Below are 21,525 nucleotides of genomic sequence, written 5' to 3'. Positions count from 1 at the left end.
GCAGATCTTACGCTTTCCATGGCCTCGCTCCGGGACGCCAATATACAATTGAAGTGATCAGCGCCAGCGGGGAAAGGAGGAGTAAACCTGCATCTATCAACCCTTGTACCAGTGAGTAAATGAAAAATATTGATTTACAGAAAACTATAGCCCAAGTGCTCGAGCAAGAGAGGCTTCATATTTTTCGCTGGCCTTCATTACGGTATTATAAAATCCCTTGCATCTGAATGCATCCTGTCAGCCATGTGGATGGAAATGACATGTGGGTAGGAAAGATATTGGTGCAAAACCTTCCAGTTTACACCACATTTTAGGTAAAGCTGATGTCGCACCCTTTCGGAATAACACGTGCACTGTAATCATAACGATATGATAATTCCAGTAATTCCTAGTCCATCCAATAATTCATCTATGTTTTTTTAGTACAACACTCACATACAACACTCATTAGGTCAGCGCTATATATCCTTCATCCCAGTGAGAAAGTACAACAAGCTACAGTTGTTTACATGTCATTACTCTCCTCCTGAAAGTCACTTAAATGTTTCTAGATGAGCCCTTAAAAGACTTGTTACTAAAAGTTTCCACAATTGTACTTTAGTGCTAATACGGTATATTCTCTACAGTCCCTGAAATACCAAGGGAAGTTACCCTTGCAGAGGACATCGTGACGTCCGTGTTTGTCACCTGGAAACCACCACAAGGACAAGTGGACGGGTATAAGGTAAGTAGTATTTCTGCCTTTCCGTCCAGTGAGAGTTAACAGCAAAATGGATTATATGAAACAAAAATTACATGAAAACAAGTGTTTCTGGTGGCCAAAAATAACAAAAATGTTAAAACATTTCTGGTCTCGCCGGTTACTTAGAAACCACGGTCAGCACTTGACGGATTCAGTTTCTAGCCCTTTAAATATGAATGATCTCTGTGGTTCCATAGCCAGGAGGAACGAACTGACGCATTACATACTTGCTCAGTCACAAACCCAGATTCTTGCACAAATGTGAAACACTAGCAGGGCGGGTAAAACAATGACCTGGTTCATGCAATCACTGCAGTAATGGGGTTTTTTGAAAAGACCTAAAGGTTCATGTGTCTTTTTTCTTCAGCTTGTCTTTGGGCGTCTGTCCTCGGACAGGAAGTCGTGGAGAGAGATGATTGCGCAAGGCACCAGTTTTGACGTCAGGGGTTTGATCCCCGGATCGGACTACGGCGTCGACATTCAGAGTGTGAGGGGCTCAGGCACCAGTCAAGCGGTCCACAAAGTGTTCAGCACTCGTAAGACCTATTCACAAATGACACATTCATATTTAAGGCTTCTGTAGAAAGAACAATTAGGCCTCCCGAGTCACAATCGACTGATGCTATTTGACTGTGGCCCAACTGATCCGAACGTTCCCCGTTATTCCCCGTTATTCTCCAGGCCCAGCGGGATTGTGTTTCCTGCGTTTGGACCACATCAACACCACCTCTGTCTCGGTGAGTTGGGGCGACGCAGTTGGTGAGTTTGACTTCCACAGAGTCACCGTGACCAACATTTCAGTCACAATCACACTCACCGTGCCCAAGGAGGACCGAGTTGCCATGGTTACAGGGCTGGTGGATGGTTGCAGTTACAACGTGAGCGCTGAGAGAGTGAGAGGGGTGACAGTGGGGAGCGCCGCCTTCTTGGCTATAACAACAGGTAGACACGATTTCGGGAGCTGCAGAGGTCTAATGTTATCAACCGTTCTGAGCTCCTTTCCAATAAATCGGAGAACCTGGCGCCCCACCCGACTTTATTTATTTCTTTCCTTTTCTTCACGAGTGCCGGCCCGTGTACGGGGAGTTCGTGTTTTCAATGTGTCTGCACGGGCTTTTTCCATACGGTGGCAGAAGACGGCGGGGTGCGTGGATCATTACCAAGTGGACCTTCTCCCGAACCATGGAAACATCACAATGTACACTGAAAATGAAGGATATATTCAGGTATATCCAAATCAAAAACAATAATCCAGCCAACTGTAGATGAGGACCATTCCTCTTAATATATTCATGTAGTACTATTAAGATCAGATACATAGGTCTACATTAAATGAATAAAACAAGATGTCGGTATATCTCCTCCCATTCAAGCATGCTCCACCTTCTCCCAGCTCTTCCCGGTTTCCAGGTGTCAGTTACCCCCGAAATGTAACCTTACACACCGCACGCATGCACGTAGATGCCACACAGAACAAAGACTTGAGTAATAGATCTCATTATTTATTAAATTGGCCTCATGAGCTCAACTCTGAATCATTCATTTGCCTAAGCAGCTCTCCCTAGAGAGCAAGAGCGTTAGCTTTGTGCTAATGAAAGCGACCGCTGACCTTGGCGGATAACCGTTAACATATTTGGAATACTTCCAGACCGAGATATGATTTCCAGTTTTTGCATGAATACTAACCCGATGACCTTCGATCATGCTGGATATTAGTCGTACCACCGCATTGTAGTGGCTTGCTGAACTTTGGCTAACACTTGAGTGCTAACCCTGGATGCAACTATACTGGTGTTGCCTCGAAACTGCTAATCCTGCAACAGAGCATGGCCGCCTTCTCACTCATCCTGCTGCTCTCCCTCTGTATGGAACAGGTAAGAAGTGGACAGACAATCGGGCATTGTCTTTGCGATTGCATTCGGACCCAGCATGCTGAAGCTCCAATGATTAACTAGATGGTTCCCCGAAGTTATTGCGTTGGTTCCAGATTTGTTGGGTTTGTTGATCACAGATGGATCTTCCCTTGTCAGCCATACCTTTATCTGCCTTACGCTTCCCATCAAGAGTTGGATATAATTTTTTTGCATCCCATTTTCAGTATTTGGTCACCCACCAAAAAATGCGACCTTGGGGATATTTGCTTTGCTTTTATATATTTTCACATGGCATTGATGTATTTAATAAATTATTGAGGGTATTGACATATAATGCTGAGCACACATAGTGTTTAATTGTTATTGAGTTACAAAATGATGACCTTGATAGCTCTGATGGTGGACCTGTAGTAACTTCTATATATTAAATGCTAAGCTGTGAAAGTTTCTGTTTAACAATTACAGCACAATGACATTGTAGATTGCAACGCTTACACAAATATGACTAATAATTGCAGGGCTAAAAATAAATATGAGGAACTAGCGGAACAAAACCATATTTATACCAGCTCAGATACATAAAAATGATAGGGCGAAAATTAAATAAAGTTTGTCGTGCTTTATTTTAGAAAACAGGATTTTTCTAACCTCTGTGAAGGTGGTAAAGGAATGTGAGGGAATTTTTGGCAATCAATAAAACTTTTGGAGCGACCGAGAAATTTTTAAACATTCACAAAAGGCTTCAGCTTATAAGATGGACGGGAAAAAAAAAATCACCACCAACTGCAACAAATTGAGACCTATTTAAAATCAGTTCAGCAAAGAGGTTGAAACAGAAAGTTAAAAGCCAATTTCAAAACGTACCCGGCTCCATTAGACAGGGATCTTTACCATCATGCTGTGTTGTTTTCACTGGTTGAAGAAAGATAAATGCATCCCAGGCACCTTCATCCTTATTTATTTATTTTGATATAGCTCCTTTGAGTTCAAGAAAAAACATGGCAGGAAAGAGAGCCAACAGAGATTCAGGAGTAACAGCGATTATAAAAAAGACATGTATATTTTAATAGTATTAAATCATGAATTTAAAAAACCACTTGTATGTAACATCCTGATCTCAAGGGTTTTTGAAATGATGGATGAATCTGTAAATTATTCCAAGCATTTGTTGATTTTCTGTTTGGCCAAAAAAGAATGTCACTATTGAAATTCGATTTAGATATTAAGATATGTAAAATAAACATAAAATATATAAAACAGACAGGGGAATTCACTTATCCCAACCTTACCGAGTCCCATACAATGCACTTAGGATGGTGAATGTAATATTCATGGGGAAAAAAAATCTACATTTGAGTTATATTTATAGCACAGATTTGGAACTTAAAGGATCTTGTCACCGTGTGGGTTCTTCCTCTACGTCAAAAGATAACCGAGGCTGAGTACCACATTGTACAACAAACGAGCTAAAGTGCATTGTTTATGAGCCTGAATATGCAATGTGTTTGTTATTAAAAGACACCTGTATTTTCGCTTTTTCACAGGCCGATGTTGTAAATGTCAGCCCGGGGACACAGTACACTCTAAGTGTCACAGCCGTGTCTTCTTCCCACTTCAGCCCCGGAGTCAGCCGCACAATCAGCACTAATGAGAGCGGTGAGATGTGTCCATGCACCGTCTGTTGTTGCTGATGGTTTGGGTTAACTACTTATTTACCATCAGGTTCTCTCGTGCCCCCTGCTGTTAACATATTCCCTGTAACACTTGCAGAACTGAAGAACAAGTGTGTGTGTGTGTGTGTGTGTGTGTGTGTGTGTGTGTGTGTGTGTGTGTGTGTGTGTGTGTGTGTGTGTGTGAATACACTCCCTTTCCTGTTTAATTCCTCTAAGGTAACTTGAGGCTTGGCTTTTGAAATCGTAGACTGAATGGCTTTGCACCAAATACCAGTGAAATGCCACTTTTGTGTGAGGCCTTATTCATCAGCTCGGCTAAAACACAGTAATAGAGGCTGGCCTGCGGACAAATGCGGACGCACATGCACACACACACACACACACACACACACACTAAAGTGCGCAGGATGGACGGTGCACGGCAGCCCTGTTCCCCAACTCCCTCTACTGTGTCGTTTTGTCTTATAATGTTCAGTGGTTATCTTCCATCAAAGGATGTGAAACAGTTTGCCGACAGATTGAATTGGACACTATCACAAGTGCATGCACACACGCACACACGCACACACACACACACACACACACACACACATACAGGACTGTCTCAGAAAATTAGAATATTGTGATAAAGTTCACAAAAATGTCATACATTCTGGATTCAGTACAAATCAAGTGAAATATTGCAAGCCTTTTATTATTTTAATATTGCTGATTATGGCTTGTATCTTAAGAAAACTCAAAAATCCTATCTTAAAAAATTAGAATATCATGAAAAGGTAATTTTTGTTTTGTTAATTACACTACAGAAGATAAAGAACTTTATCACAATATTCTAATTTTCTGAGACAGTCCTGTATATACAAACAACACACAATCATTGTTTTTTAAGGCATTATTAGATCAATTTTTGAGTGAATCCACCAAAAGTAGTGACCGCCATTCATTTTCCACCTGTATCAGTAACAGCCATTTGTATTTTAGTAATCAAGCAGAGTTCTGTAGATAAGAATGTTTTGCTAACACCACTGACATTATTTTCTGTCAAGTTACTAAGGATAATCTTTCCTTTACAGTTCCAGGTCCACCTTTAGGATTAAAAGGAAAGTCTGTGGGCTCAAACGGTATTGTGCTCTCCTGGACCATGCCGCCTGATCTCAACAATATTGACAGATATATCATCAGGTATTTTTCAGAATTGTTTTTTTTTTTTTTTTTTAAATAATCAGATTTTTTGTTTTTTTTCATTCTAGATAGTTGCATCCCGCAAATAGATTCTAACTACAAAATGAATGAAAGCAAGACCTAAAATATAGTTTCAATAAACGTGTGAGAGAGCACCTAAAGTTCAAGGTAGTACAGTTTTGTCTACCAATGTTAAATATTTTTGTTTTGCCTTTTTAATGAACATTTGATTCAGCAAGCTCAAAATTGTAATTCTGCAACACCAACTGTAGCCCAACTGAAGTGACTTAATTTCGCAATTCATTCTTCAACCTCACATTACATGCTGTCTTCTCCTTGTTAGGATTAATATTGTTAGCTAGAATATTTTTTGAAACTGTGTGCTCTTGGTTTCTAATGATTAGCCTGTTTGCTTTTTTATCCGGCCCGCCAAACTATTTTCTTTGAATATCTTAAAGTATTTTCAATCAACATTGAATTTAGAAACTCCTTATTTTTTCCTTTTGCTCAATTTTGTATGGATGATTACATACAAAATAATGCTGGTACATTTATATGATCATAAACGGTTTTAAAGTTGAAATAAAATGGCAAAAAAAAAAAAAAAATTTAAATTGAAGTTTTCATTTTCTTCAATTTATATGATAGTTTCATTGGCCCACGCATACAAATTAAATAAGAAATGTAGCTCGCCAGCCAAAATAATTGCCCACCCCTGCTTTAATATGTTTTGAGATAATGACGTTTTGATGTTATACCCTTTTTGTTTAGGTACAAAGAAATGTGTCCCTATCCGGATCCCAAGTTCAAACAGGTGACCAGGCACCTGGATACGCCTGAGACTCTGCTCACGGACCTCACCTCGGGCTCCACGTACCACATTCAGGTAGCGTACACATGTATGTTTTGTACTCTCCAAACTGTTTAGTTGCTGCACGCCAAACGATAAACATTCTATCTTAAATATCCCTGAAAGTCACCCTTCCGTATCGTGTAAAGGGTTTCGGCAGAGTCACTTCCCTCAGGATCCGACTATTCACCTGGTCCCTCTAAATTCTGGTAATTGATCCTTATTGCATTATTAATCGGGTAAACAGATCTATGGATCAACCACGGCCCCAGACTGATGGTCTGTTGTTTTTGAGTCTGATGAATGTGATCGTGGTAAATGGTTTTTGGATTCATTATATCTCAAAGGCCTTCATATAAAGAAACTGACATGCTCTTTGATTGTATGTACATGAGCAAAGTGTGATATGTTTTCTCAGAAATAGTTAAAATAGAAACATCATTTCTATCCTGCTTGCTCACAAATTTTCATGTATTTGTGTTACTCATAACAAAGTACTCATGTTGCAACTCACCACACAGATACCCTGCTTCATATTGCCTCGTTATTAGTATCCGAAATAACGATAGCGTATTCTGTGTGTAATCAAATATTATTTGCGAACCATGAAATCGTTGTTCTTTTACCGCTCAGAAAATTGTAGGAGATCACACACAGTCTCTGCAATGTGCAAAGACATGATTTCCTCATTATAAACAATCATTTGAAACTTCCTCTTTCCTTTGCCTGTCAGGTAGCAGCCTTTTCCCCCGCCGGCTTAGGAGCATTCAGTAAAGCCGTATACATAAAGACTGCTGAGTCCCGTAGGTATCCATGTATACAAAGCCAAACACTGCGATGAAAGCAGTGATGTAGAAAGCTGGGTTTTCAATTATTATACAGGTACTTTAATATTCTATGCTTTTTTTTGTGGGTTTATTTGTGCTCTCTTGCAGCACCGGGCCTGGTGACCACTCTGACTGCCACGGCGCAGAATCACACATTTGTCCAGGTCACGTGGTTCTTACCCCATCGCACCAATGGGCTAATCACAAAGTTTGCCATCAAGGTTAAACACCTTAGCCCGGTGCAAACAGTCCGCATTCTTCAGGTCAATGCAGAAGATATAATGACTGGAGCACTCCCTCACTGCAATGTACTGCCGTATACTACAACCACCATTATTTAAAAAAAAAAAATGTAAAAATAATATTTTTATCCAATTTTTTTTTCTTTTTTTTTTTGGCGGGGGGGCGGGCGGTGTCCAGGATGCAGCTGATATTCTCTCCCGTGCAACTCTCAGTCCTCTGGAGATAACGGCATCGTCCACGCCCATCACCCTATCTGCAGTGCCCCCTGCAGCCTCGTGGAGCGTCCCCATATCAGTGGGGGTTGATCAGCTGAGACCTTTCACATCTTATCTCTTCGAAGTGTCTGCCTTCACCTCCGACGGGGAGGGGCAGATAGCTTCCACTATGGTTCGCATGCCCGAATCAGGTGTGGAAAGGATGCATAATTTGTATGCTTGTAATCTAACCCATGTGTAAAAAACTTATTTTTTATGTGACTGCGTGTTTAGCACCAGAAGACCCACCGCAAAACTTCTCAATAGCAAATATGACGTCAAGATCAATATCCATATCCTGGAATTCTCCAAAGATCATCACAGGAAAATTCACCTACATGGTCTACCTCTATGGTCCCAAAGGTTTGTTAGATATTGCCTCAAAACAGCGAGCGCTTCCATGTTCTGCTGAGTAGCCTTATGCTCCCGGTTGACAGAAATGGACAAAAACGTTGCGCTTTTCCTTTTGTTCAGGATATTTGTATGAGGAAAACACCGGGGACATGAGATTTTCTTTCACCGGATTGACCCCTTACACAAAGTACATGGTCGCTGTGCGGGCAAAAGCTGCAGGAGAAGTGGGTCCGGCGGCGCAGAATGACATAATAACACCTGCTGAGGGTGAAATTTTTTGTAAATAATCTGCAAATATAATAATGCATGACATTAATTCACCTGCAACAAACTCATCTGTTGCGTATCTTTGCCTAACACTGTTTGTTCGCTTACGAAGCTCCCGGTGCAGTTCAGAACCTGATGGCACTCTCAGAGGATTCGTTTTCGATTCGTGTCAGTTGGAGAAGACCTGCCCAGCCTAATGGTCCGATCACCCAGTATAGAGTCCAAGTCCTGGAGGAGGAGTCCTTACTGCAGGACATCATTCTCACCGTAGAAGCGGTGAGTTTATTCAATTGGACTTGAACTCCTTTAACACTTACGTATGCTCATTAGGTCATAGACGTATTGTCCCTCAATACCTGCCCCGCAAGAAACTTCAGGGTCCATTTCCGACCGGAATCGACAAAGTCCTGCAGTGACGAAAGTATTTTCTCTCATCAGAACATCACTACTGCTACTGGTTTGGACGTGGATGAGACGCCTCCTCCGGATCAACACGATAGCCCAGGGCGGCGTAAGAGAAATGCGGAGCTCAGTCCGATCGCATCCTTGCCAACTTTCGTCACCGCCGTCTCTGATGCCACACACTATCCTGGCACAACTGCCTCCGACCTCACAGATTCTGGACTTAGCAGCGTTAACCATCCCACTAACAGCAACCACTTGCATCTAAAGTCTACTGTTGACCCCACAATTGCTGAAAAACCCACCGTAACGGATTCTGACGAAATCCGATGGTCTGCTCCTGCGGCGTCTGAGACCCCTGATTTTATTCCGACCACTTTGCCCCCTGCTACACTTCCACCCTGGCTAACAAAGGATTCAAAAAGCAAGGATATAACATCGGATCCACCCCGTTCTTCTCTGACCCCAAACCAGCTCCGCTTCTCCACACGTCACGCATTGGTTACAGGGTTGTTTTCCACACGTAGCACGGCTTTCAATACTACAGGTGGGAAAGTGAAAATGCTCCCTCTCTTAAATATTCCAGCTCCGGCTTGTGCTTTACTTACCACAACAGATAGGAGGACATTTTCGTATAAATCCTGAGCCTATATTGATTAATATTGATTGCTGTGTGTTTGCTTGTGTGCCGCAGACATAGCAGTGCGCGAGGAGGTGCTGGATGCTTTGTCTAAGGACTTGTCCTACCTGGTGTCGGACCTGAATCCCTTCACGGAGTACACACTTAGGGTCAGTGCTTCCACGACGGTGGGAGAAGGTCCTGCCACCGATATCACTGAGAAGACCAGAGAGCAGGGTGAGTGATCACATTGCGGTTGCAATTACCCCTTGCTAATGTGGCACACTTTGTGTTATAGATGCTGGAAAATGTTGCGTTCTTTGTGCTGTCCGTTAGCTCCTGGTTCGGTGAGTGGCGTTTCTTACCAAAACATCAGCTCCACCTCCGTCCTTTTGCGTTGGGAACCACCTCTTAACCCCAATGGACGGATCACGCATTACACTGTCTATGGCCTCGAACTGCACAGTGAACGGACCCTGAAGTGGGTTACTAACTCTACCAGCATACTGATATCGGGTAACACTCTCCTCTTACATGCACATCTCATTTCATGACCTCAGTGAACCACTTAGTGTGACTGTGCACGCGTGAGGGATGATTTACGATCAAGGACAGCTTTTTTTTTTTTTGTTTGCTAACAAATTCTACTGCATCTCATTGATTTTAAATCAAAGAAATAATGGGTTTCATGTGAATAAGGGGATTTCTGGGGACATGATTCTGCAAGAGCAAGATCACTGTTAACCTTGGGTGGCTGAAGAGTCGCTGAAGGAACACCTAATAGTGTTCTGTGATTTATGAGAATAGCTGCAGCAATTCTAGATTCACCCTTGGGAAATAAAACAAAATAAATCTTCTAAAGATCTACAATGAAATAGTTATTAACCAGCTTTATCAAAATGTACAACAAAAAAAAAAAAATCAACATATTTTATTTATATTTTCTTTGCAAAGATATACTTGGTTCCCGGATATCGGTTTATTCACATCAATACCTCAGACACCAGATTTCACATCGTGTTATTTACATTTTTTCTAAGATGAAACACAAATATGCATAGACATATTTTCTGAAAAAAATATGTTTCTCTGTCCTTATATGAAGACTTGGACAAATATACCTGTTATAAGGTCCGCGTGGCTGCATCCACAGCTGTGGGTGAGAGCTCGCTGTCAGAGAAGGATGACATCTTCGTTTTCACATTAGAGGACGGTGAGTCGTGCTCGTGATTTCTGCAAATAAAAACAGCAATCAAAGACATATTAACTGTTCCTGGATATTTTAAATGAAAATAAGAGATCGGTTTTATTATGTGTTCAACTGATCGAAGTAGTGTTCGATGGAGCGCTTTGTGGGCAACGATCGCTTTTATCAGTGACTGCCTGACTGATATGAAATATGGCTGTGAAAAAACCTTTATTGTTCAACCAGTTAACATTTGTTTAGTGCTTTATATCAATATAACGCCGAATCTCACTGAAGTCCATAAAATAGAATGTGATGTTTACTAAGCTTTAGTCAAAATGAGACCTTGCCATCAATATCTGCCCATCTTCCCTCCAGAGCCAGACTCCCCACCTGTAAACCTGACCGTGGAAGACGTCAGCCCCTCCACCGCCACGCTGGTCTGGTCTGCACCCGAAAAAGCAAATGGTGTGATCCAGCATTACACGGTGCTCTATGTCAATGAATCATATTCTGCTTCAGTGAATACCTCTGTCACCAGAGCCACGCTGACGAAGCTAAAGCCTTTCACGTACTACAGCGTGTCTGTGATGGCATACACGCGTTACGGCCACGGCAACCAAGTATCTGAAACTCTTTACCTCTTATCCGGAGAGGACGGTGGGTTCAAGTGTGCAACTACCGCTAAAAAAAAATCAAATAGATTTTACGGTCAATTTCAAAATGATTAAACGTGCTTCTCCGTGTTTTTGTTTCAACTCCAGTCCCCGGCGGTCCTCCGCACGACCTCACTTATGAATCAGTCAGTCCCAGTGAGGTGAATGTGACCTGGCTGCCTCCTGCAGTGCCTAATGGGGTCATTATCTACTACAGCTTGCAGCTCTGGAATTCAACCCACTACCTGAACCTCACCTCCTCGACCAACTCCGTCCACATCGCACATCTGAGGAAGTACGCTACCTACAGGGTCACCGTGCAGTCGCACACGCGAGCCGGGCCGGGAAATTATAGCAGTGAGCCGCTCAACATCACCACACTAGAGGACGGTGAGCGGGACGGGGAGGGGCAGAAAAACAAAGCATATTCCTTTGCCCCTGACAGGAGACTGTGATTACATCATGACTGGTGAAAGGAATACTGAATACTTTCCCTTTGTGTTTTCCTCTTCAGCTTCCATGTCTCATCTCATGCTAACAGCTTTATATCACAGGTGTTTGATGCCACATACTTTGTTCCCCCCTATTTAGCGGGAGGAAGAAACACCAAATAACTATTTTTCATTGCAGCAGGATCTTTTATTTTTTTCGTTCCTGGTGGGCTTCTCGGTTTCCCGATAAATCAGTTTTGCGTTCCCCTATTGCGTCACTGGAAAGTTTTCTCTCCCGAATCTCAGCTCCAGATACACCTCCTCAGTTCCTGCTGGCCAGGAAGTTGTCAGACTACGAGGTGGAGTTGTCATGGCAACCCCCACTCGAAGGCAATTCAGACATACTGTACTACGTTGTCAGAGTGTGGTGAGTTTAAAGAGTTTCCTCTCCCATCCATGTTTGAGGAAATGTTTTTTTTTCTTTTTTTGTAGCATAAGCAGCTGTTCTATTTGTTAGGAATGAAACAACAGATGTGTGGCAGAACGTAACTGAGACGTCGATGATCGTTAACGTGGACCCAGAAAGCCATTACAAAGCCTCAGTTGCCAGCTGGACTAAATTTGGAGATGGTGGAATGCGGACACGTATCACCTTCACCACCGCCGACGCAGGTGCTGATAAATGTGACCGACTTTGTGTTTGCTAATATCATCATTCACCCCCATGCCGAAAAAAAGATTTATATCCCTCTGTGTATTGTTTTCATTTTTTTTCCCGTCACTTAGAGCCCTACGACCCCCCGCAGAACGTGTCTTTTGCTAACCTGACTGCCTCGTCTGTCACCGTGCTGTGGCACCCACCGACCGAACCCAACGGCGCGATTATACATTACACCATTTACTACTCTCATAATAACACCGTGACTGAGCAGGTAAGACGGGCAGAATTACAGATGAGAGTAAAGACATTCGGTTAAATGACAGCATCTCGTGATTTGTGACGCATCCGAAGAGTCGGTCACAGGTCTGTTTGAAACCGTGTTTGTAAAACACCGCCGTTCTTCGCTCTCTGCAGAAGGTTCCCATTGCAGGTTTATCGATGTCTACAACAGCAAACTCAGCCCTCTCCTTCACACTGACTGGGCTTATTGGGGGCACAAACTACAGCATTTGGATGACGTCCAGCACTGCACAGGGGGACGGAGGGGTCCGGAGTACGCCGCATACCTTGCTCTTACCCGAAGACGGTCAGTTAGACACACACACAGCTGCATACAAATGAAAGGGATGAGATGAAATGTGCTTACATGCATATAAGAAGGGTCAAAACTCTGGATTGCTATTTAAAAGAATGGATGGTGTACTCGGTTTTACGGAGAAGAATATTTTTTTATGGAAATTCAATCAAATTCAATAAGAAAATGAAATAAACATGGTAATTTTAGTTTTTTTGCTTTTCTATTTTTTTCTCCCACTCTGCTATGTTTGGCTTATTTATACATTTCATTTTTTTGGAATTTAATAACCCATAGCAGTGATGAATAATATCCCCGATATTGTATATATATATATATATATATATATGTATACTGTACATACATATGATGAACAATAGCGTTGTGGCTGCTGAAGCAAGATTAAATTGATACAAATTGTTCCCCTTCCCTGTAGATTCCTGCTTATATATGAAGAAAAACAAAATGGAATTACATAAGCAGACGGTATTTTTTAACGTTATGCTTGTTAGTGAATGGAGAAAACTGCCAGCCGAGCAAATAAGGGCCCAAAGTTTGTTTTTTTTTTAGTCAGTGAAGCTTTGCTTTGGAAGCAACCAGTTTGGGGTTTCCTTTTTCCTTAACAGGACACAAGTTCTGAGGGATTGCAAACAGAAAAGGGACGGACAAAGAGTTACCATTCGATGACGGAGAAAGAAGTAACGCATGACATGCGTAGAAGGAATATCTGCCATGTTCTTGCCACAATTGAATTGTTGCCATGGCTACCAACGTTTTCCTGCTTTTATCTAATATTTAGTCAGACACTGACAGGGAAAGACTCCATATACAATTCTCGCTGAAAATGGCGCAGGCTGTTGCCAGAGATTCAGACACATTTGAACGTAGTGGTTTTTGTTTTCGTAAGTGTGTTGTTATGAATTCTCGTTTTCTGATTGATTACTGCTCATATTGATTCTGTATCTCTGTCTGTACTCTAGCCGCTCCACTCTCAGCCAAGCTACGGATCCTCCGGGGCATGTTGTCTCTTCCGCACAGCCAAGCCCAGCTGGGGGTCAGTCCCCTGGGCTCAGACCCCCACACACCTGGCCCCTCACTTCCACTCATCAATCTTATGGATTTATCAACGTTCCCCTTGCCCCTTTTCTTTTCCCTCCCTCCTACCATATTCAATGCCGCTTGTTTCCCTCTCACAGGATGTACAGTATATTAACAGTGAAAGCAAAAGAGGAGTGAGACATGACTGGCTATTTCTCCAGTACCTGTTCAAGCCTTTAAGTGATCATTATGTGACTTTCCCTCTGACTGCTTCTTCACACTTCTATCGGATGCTCTTTATCTGCGTTTTAACCCTTCAACTTCCACTGTTTTGTTTTCATGCTGTGTTTATTTACATGTTGACGAACAATAACGCCACTGATTTCGTTGGTCCGCAAGACTGGTGAAAATAATGACGACGACCGCTGCACTGTTCCTTTTTCGCTTGTTTCAAACATTAATGCTTGATTAATCTCACAGCGAAAACGTCTCTCAGTGCTCAATCAATTTGGCAGTGGTTGTTAAAAGTGTCGGTTCATTATTCAAAAAAGTAATCAGTTGCGAAAACTCTTCAAGTAAAGCGTCACTGTGTTTAGGCACTGTTTGAGAAAGGCATTTTTAATGAGCTCACATTACCATGAGATTACTTTGCAACCACTCTTATATTCGGACGTTTATCAATGAAAAATGATAATGATGATAAAACAAACCAAGGTTGGAACAAGATCTTTCAGAGTGGCAATAATGAGAGAGGTCTATATCCGCTAAAACGATCTAAATGCATTAAAATGACAGTTATACTGAAATATAACCTTGTGTCATTTTGCTGCATATTATATACATAAATCAAATTTAAACTTTTAACAAATGTTGCCATTTCTAGTAGCATAAGTTCAAACAAATACTCAGCCAGTGGATAATATACCAAGCAATATAAATATCAGAAGAAGTTGTTGCGAAGCAAAGCAACTGATTGCTTTTTTTAAAATCGTTAACTGCACTGGCATTATAACACATTATCGGCCATAAAGTGTTACATAACTGAGTTACAGACAAGTGTAGGATGATCGCAGTAATGTGTTACATCCAACGTTGGATTATTTAGGGTAACATTATTCCATTTATTTCCCTCTTCAGTGCCGAATGACTCAGTACACAATCTGACAGCACAGATCTTCAGCTCCACTGTCATCATCATAAGTTGGGACCCACCCTTAGAGCCCAACGGCCGTCCTTACTACCTGCTCACCCTGCAGGAGGCCGGCATCCCCCCGCAAACACCCAACCAAGGGCCACATGTCGTCAACAAGACAATCAGACAAACCACCACCGACAACGTCTTTCTATTCACCAAACTCAGGAAGTTCTTTCCCTACGTGCTGACTGTTACCCCGGCAACTGGAGCCGGTCCCGCCTACAACCACACAAGCACGATGTACCTAAGAACGGACGACGACGGTGAGTCCGCACATCCACAGATCTACAATCGCCGCAGGAACGCGGCTCAAGTATTTCATGTCAACGAGATGTACGTGCGTTTGTCTTTAGTCCCGGGTTCGACGCCTCTGCTGGTGTCCACCAGGAACCTGTCGTCTACCTCCATCGCGGTGGACTGGCAGCGCCCTCTAGAGGCCAACGGGGAGATAACAGAGTATATACTCATGCTGTACGGCCCCGGGGGCATCGACGCGACGCATACCCCGAACACCTCGTTTAACCTCATGAACCTACTTCCTTACACATCGTATAACCTCACCATTAGCGCTGCAACACGTAAAGGCGCAGGGCCTGTTCTGCAGCTGCAGCTGCACACCGACGAAGGAGGTAAGTTTGGAAACTCAGCGAGAGTTTTATGAGATGCTACTTGTTTATGGAACCATATCTGTTTTAATCCATCATCTTTTCTATCCGCCCGACTTTGTGCACTAGGGCCAATGTCCCCTCCCCGTAACCTGACGATATACAATTACACAGCTGTGTCTGTGTGGCTGAGCTGGGAGCCTCCGCTGGAGCCCAATGGAGTGGTGATACAGTATGGTTTTAGGATCCAAGACCTCATCACACACACCATCACACACCGGGTACCGTCAATTTCACACACCAAAAGCTACTACACAAGAACAGCAACACACTTAAGCACACTCCACAGATCCACTCGGTAAACATTCATACTGTCACACCGATGGTGGCTCCAATTTCACACTCCACATACCACTCTGCGGTAACATCACACTCACATACACACTCACACATATGTGCGCTGATACAATGACATTATTCACTTGTTATCAGGATTAGATTATCCAATTTCCAATGTGTCATCTTCTCATATGTAGGAGGGATTTATTTTTGTGTGTGCTGAAATGTAGAATTCCTCTGGTTTGTCAACGACGGAGTATCTTCCGGGGTTCAGGCCACACAGCTCCTATGAGATCAGTGTCTGCAGTTACACCAGAGTGGGCCACGGGAATCAGTTCAGCATCCCTGTGACGTTCACAACAAACGAATCGGGTAAATACAACTGTCTTTACACAACACATAATGCGGATAGGGATTCCCTCAACAAGGCAAGTAGTATTGAAAACACCAGAGGGTGCGGAGGACATTATCGAGAAATCTCGGGCCGGCGTTTTTCGGAACTGTTCTTGCAGCTCTGTCTGTGCCGTTGCGGTTTAATTCTTGGCTTCTGTAGAATTATTTGATTTAATGCAGACGGGTTATTTGTCAATTGCACAAACACCAACCTTGAGAACTAGGGTACATCTATTTTTAGCCCGTCGCCCAGACCTGGCTGAATCACCCACTATGTATCATACGATCCAGTTTTGCTAATTACGTGATAACGGCACAAAAAGAAAAAGAAAAAAACTACGTACGGTTAAGATGAGTCTTCATATCTCTTGAGAGTCATTTTCAACAGTCATGATCAGCGCCTTTTTGCTCACGCTGCATGCCCATGACAGCAGTCCCTAATACGGAGAGAAATGTTAGGAACACAGCAATCATCAGTCTTGTAGAGAGGGGAATAGAAAAAAAACTGCTTGATGTGAACAAAGCCAAGAGCTGATTGATGATTTAAAATAAATGAGACACCAGAACACACTCCTGGCTGCAGCAGAGCTGAGGTGCAGCGGCTGAATGGCTTTGTCGTAGGTGTCTGGGAATCCGAACACCGCAGCATATGCAATTGCGATTCCAGAGAGATTCAGAAATTGATATATTTCCCAAGGAATCTTCGATTCATAGTCCGTAGCAATACCCCGTTAACACATTTTGTCATTTTCATCAAATGGGAGCAAAGACGGAGACAAAAAATACCAGGCAAGAGCAGTCAAATCGGTCTTCTTAGCCCCTCGTCTTTGCGAGCAGAGAGGGCAATTGCCAATATGGGATTACACCTCCAAGGTTTTATTTTTTTTCACTAAATGCTTTGTTTGGTTTGGTTTTGTGCCCCTTTTTCAAAACAAGCAACCACCATAGCATTGATGCGTGCCGTTAATGTTTTCATAAAGATAACTAAAAGTGTTTTTGCTTTAACCTCACCAAATACTTTGTCTAACCGTTATCAGTCGGTAGAACGACTTGTCATAACAGTGGTCCTGAAAGTGCTGTCAACAGGTCTGCAGCAATCTAATGCAGGCGCAAAATTCCCCTGTGGGGGATTGGATTTAACACTGTATTTTGTTTAAATCAATTTTACAGAGACAGGGCCATGTAGAAGCACCGCAGGGTTTGTTTGAGGCCACACTGTGGATAATGAGAACGCTTTTGGTGAATAACATAAGAAAGAATAAGATATTTTCAATAGATTATCACAGATGGCACTTTTGTGGCAGCAAAGAGGGCAACTCATACAGATAAAGCGAATGAAAAAAAACAGACTGATAAAGACTGTTCTAGCGGCACCATTACATAACATTGCCGGTACCTGCAGACAGATTGATAGTGGCATCAGTGAAATGAGGTGCCTGTGCCCGGACCCAAAAAATCCTTAAGCCACCAGCCACCCTAACAATTAGCCATTACCCTGTCGAAAAAACGACAAGGCAGTTTTTTTTCCCACCCAGGCTGAGGAAATAGTCCTCTTAACTCATTTTCTATAGTCTAACACAATAAGTAGTTTGTGATTATGACTCATTAATCCCACAAAAAAGGGTACATTTTCAGTGACGTTTGAGTCTGTTACTGGGATGATAGAAAAGGCTAGCAAGTTGATTGTCTCTTTATTTGTTCAGTATTTTCAGTCCCGCAAAAGGAAAGCTTTTTAAATTGTGATATGGCTCTTGACGTTGAAACAATGATTTCTTTTACTGCGGTTCTCAACTGAGAAATGCAACATTCGAGCGAGGACTATAGTCAGACCTACCTCAGGTCCAAAGATACGAGTCCATAGCAATTTGTCCTGCGACGCTGCAGTGGCTGTGGGGTGGGAAGAAACATTTTATTAATGTGGGTCCAACTTAGGGCGCCATGTTTATTCAACATTAGCAAAAGAAAATAACATTACACAAACAAAATATTATCATCTGCGGCATGTCACAGCAAACAAACGTATTTTCAAAGAGGTGTTGCATTCAGAATCAACATTTTTAGCTTAACATTAAATTATATTCCTGTCATAAACACACAATTCTGACACGGTAACTGAATAGCTGTTTTCGTTTCTGGACCTGATGATAGTTCATGTCATTGTTACATAACTATAATGTAATATAACATCATACTTTTGTCAAAATAACAAATATTGAGAAAACCCAAGTGGCTTTTGCTTCTCTATGAGAATTTATGTCTGTTTATCTGGGTAAAAAAAGGCAGAAAATAAAACTTCGTGGTCGACATCAGATACCAATCCAACTAGATGCTAACTTTGGAGTTAGCATCGAGACAACTCTTGCTATATTGATATGCTAGTAGCTAGCGTGATACATAAACCCAGCGCAACTACAGTTACTTAACTCATATAATTCTCATATGAATCAGTAAGAGAATCATTTTAGGATTTATCAGTGTTGGACTCCTTTTTCTTTTTCCGCGATAAACAAATATCCACAAAATAGCTTCCATGACTATTACTTTTAGTAGCAGCTGTTTCTCCAATACTCCACATGTGACATCGCTCACTCTACTGGAAGATCATATTATGAATTTTTAAATTCCATGCTTAACCTTTCCTTGTGAATGATACGAGTACAAATTAATAAACTAATATGTATTTATATTGATTAGAAAGGATAGTCTAAATCAGTGGTCCCCAACCTTTTTTGTGTCACATATAACTTTCATACCAGACAAGTTGATCGCATGCCTAATGATTTTGTACACGGTCCCCTAAAAAATGCATAAAGAAATTAAATGAATGAAATCAGAAAATCAACCCAATAGCCAACCTAAGTCTACGTATGCACTCATTCCCTTGTTTTTAAATGAGAAAATTTTTTCCCAAAAGCCTTTAAATGGGGGATAGAAATAGATGACTCCATAGATCTCTTTATGACCGTCCTCCAGGGACCGATAGATGTGACAATAATATCTAATGTGCACACTAGATCAAGACAATTCCAAAACAACAAAAATGTCTTACAAGAACTGATTTTACAGCACGATCTGCCAGAAAAAAGCACTTGGAAAGTCTGTGGATTAGATGAAAGAAGGGTTTCCTGTATATCAACAAAATAACACATCCCCATTTTTACTCTCTCAGTAGTGACCAATAATTCAACAGACATTTTATTCCAACTTATATTGTTATAACGTCATTTAAAAATAAAAAAACAATAATCCTCGTAAAAATAATTCAACAGCCTTTGTACAAATGATAACCATAGGAGTTTGTTTCGATTTGTTTTTATGCTCTTGAACCAGAGTGAAAGAAGATGAAGCTAATTTTAGCGCCGCAATATAACTGTCTCCCGTTCTCTATTTGTATGCAGTGTCTGATGCTGTGGGGAACCTATCCTGCTTAGGAGTGAGCTGGGATTCAGTTCAGTTGTCTTGGGATCTTCCTGCCAACCCTAATGGACAGATCCTTTTTTATGAGATTCTAGTTGATGTAGACTCGCAATCCAGGGAGCACCAGGCCAACACATCAAAGTATACCGTGATGGGGCTCATCCCAGAGCAGGAATACACATTTACCGTGGCTGCAATCAACTCTGCAGGAGCAGGAGAACGAATAAACTGCTCTGCTTCCACTTTATCTGAATCAGGTAATCAGTCTTATGTACACTGCTCGAAAAAATAAAGGGAACACTTAAAAAACACATCCTAGATCTAAATGAATGAAATATTCTTATGAAATACTTTGCTCTTTACACAGTTGAATGTGCTGACAACAAAATCACACAAAAATGATCAATGGAAATCAATTGTATCAACCCATGGAGGTCTGATTAGGAATCACACTCAAAATTAAAGTGTAAAAACAAACTCCAGGCTGATCCAACTTTGATGTAATGTCCTTAAAACAAGTCAAAATGAATCTGTGTTGCTTCCTGAGTGGACACTATGATTTCACAGAAGTGTGATTGACTTGGTGTTACATTGTGTTGTTCAAGTGTTCCCTTTATTTTTTTGAGCAGTATATATGAGTCCTATCTTTTAGTCACAGGTTACTGTGCTTGCGATGCTAAATTCCATGAATCCAAATCGTCCTTGTATCTCTTTCCAGTCCCATCTGCCCCTCACTCCCTTACAATCGCCGAGGTCACACCTACCAATGTGACACTTGGGTGGGCCCCGCCGCTTTCCATTCCAGGGGTGCTGAAAGAATACCACGTCTTTGCACAGCTGCTTTCAACTGTCTGTGAGACAGACGCTTTAACAACCGCGCAGCCGGACCAAAATGATGACTGTGTCGACTCCAACATCACGGTGTCAGTCAATGCTTCGTACGGCGCTGAGGAGAACCTCGGAGTGACACTCCACTCCCTGCTTAAATACAGATACTACCGCTTCAGAGTGGCCGCTGTGACAAAGGCTGGAATGGGAGAATATACGGCGTGGGAATACACGCGCACCCTTGCTGGCCGTAAGAACAGCACGAATATGACATCGTGTGTTGCAATATGTTTCTGTGGATCTACCAATTAGTTAGACCCCCTCCAAGTGTGATATTCAATAATCAAGTCGAGACATTTCATTGTTATTTCCAGTCTAAAAAAAAGGAAAGGTTCATTTCATTAATTTATTTTTAGAGCATCTAATGATGATAGCCATATTTCATTGAAATCTAGCAGGAAGCTGAAAATAACACCTTTTCCAGTGGTGCACACAGTGGGAGTGTTACATTTGTTCCACATATTTTCTTTTAATGCAGCGTTTTTTGTTTACTAAAAATGGTGCTTGCTCAAATAACACATGTAAAAAGTGCGGCTTTGCGTTATTCGACGCTGCTACTTATATACATGAAATTCAGCAAGTGGTCTGTTTGAGCTTCTGTCCGTGATCAGCCTCATACGAGTCACGACACTGGTGGTGTGTGAAGATGTTTAAACATCATATTTGACGTCATTCCTCCAGACCCCGATGATCCTCCGCAGAACCTGAAGGTGACCTCCACCTCCAGTAGTTTTCACATTGCGTGGGACTCCCCGGCTGTTCTTGCTGGACCAACGTCGTATCTCGTGCAGGTCCTCACACTGATCACATTTAACAAATAGCTGAACTGGAGGCGGATGTTTTTTTTTTTTTGGC

General features: G+C 42.0%; 1 protein-coding gene across 1 annotated transcript in view; it reads left to right on the top strand.

Moving 5' to 3' along the window:
* ptprq (protein tyrosine phosphatase receptor type Q) overlaps window positions 1–21,525 on the top strand; it is a 34,569-nt gene that overhangs the window by 438 nt on the left and 12,606 nt on the right. The window contains exons 2-25 of the mRNA XM_086163701.1: window positions 627–724; window positions 1,110–1,278; window positions 1,424–1,620; window positions 4,161–4,272; window positions 4,387–4,399; window positions 6,243–6,362; window positions 7,604–7,797; window positions 7,880–8,008; window positions 8,120–8,266; window positions 8,379–8,542; window positions 8,597–8,687; window positions 9,363–9,524; window positions 9,624–9,803; window positions 10,393–10,500; window positions 10,852–11,133; window positions 11,238–11,519; window positions 11,867–11,987; window positions 12,078–12,232; window positions 12,347–12,492; window positions 12,636–12,651; window positions 15,001–15,291; window positions 15,382–15,657; window positions 15,808–15,914; window positions 20,665–20,799. Coding sequence (XP_086019827.1) covers window positions 627–724; window positions 1,110–1,278; window positions 1,424–1,620; window positions 4,161–4,272; window positions 4,387–4,399; window positions 6,243–6,362; window positions 7,604–7,797; window positions 7,880–8,008; window positions 8,120–8,266; window positions 8,379–8,542; window positions 8,597–8,687; window positions 9,363–9,524; window positions 9,624–9,803; window positions 10,393–10,500; window positions 10,852–11,133; window positions 11,238–11,519; window positions 11,867–11,987; window positions 12,078–12,232; window positions 12,347–12,492; window positions 12,636–12,651; window positions 15,001–15,291; window positions 15,382–15,657; window positions 15,808–15,914; window positions 20,665–20,799 — 3,695 coding nt within the window. The remainder of the gene's footprint in view (window positions 1–626; window positions 725–1,109; window positions 1,279–1,423; window positions 1,621–4,160; window positions 4,273–4,386; window positions 4,400–6,242; window positions 6,363–7,603; window positions 7,798–7,879; window positions 8,009–8,119; window positions 8,267–8,378; window positions 8,543–8,596; window positions 8,688–9,362; window positions 9,525–9,623; window positions 9,804–10,392; window positions 10,501–10,851; window positions 11,134–11,237; window positions 11,520–11,866; window positions 11,988–12,077; window positions 12,233–12,346; window positions 12,493–12,635; window positions 12,652–15,000; window positions 15,292–15,381; window positions 15,658–15,807; window positions 15,915–20,664; window positions 20,800–21,525) is intronic.

The sequence above is a fragment of the Fistularia commersonii genome, chromosome 17 (genome assembly GCF_037954325.1).
Source record: "Fistularia commersonii isolate RoL2024-O1a breed Wild chromosome 17, RoL_Fcom_v1.0, whole genome shotgun sequence".
NCBI classification, from domain to species: domain Eukaryota; kingdom Metazoa; phylum Chordata; class Actinopteri; order Syngnathiformes; family Fistulariidae; genus Fistularia; species Fistularia commersonii.
The sequence above is the reverse complement of the archived record's forward strand: the minus strand, read 5'-3'. Positions and strand labels throughout refer to the sequence as shown.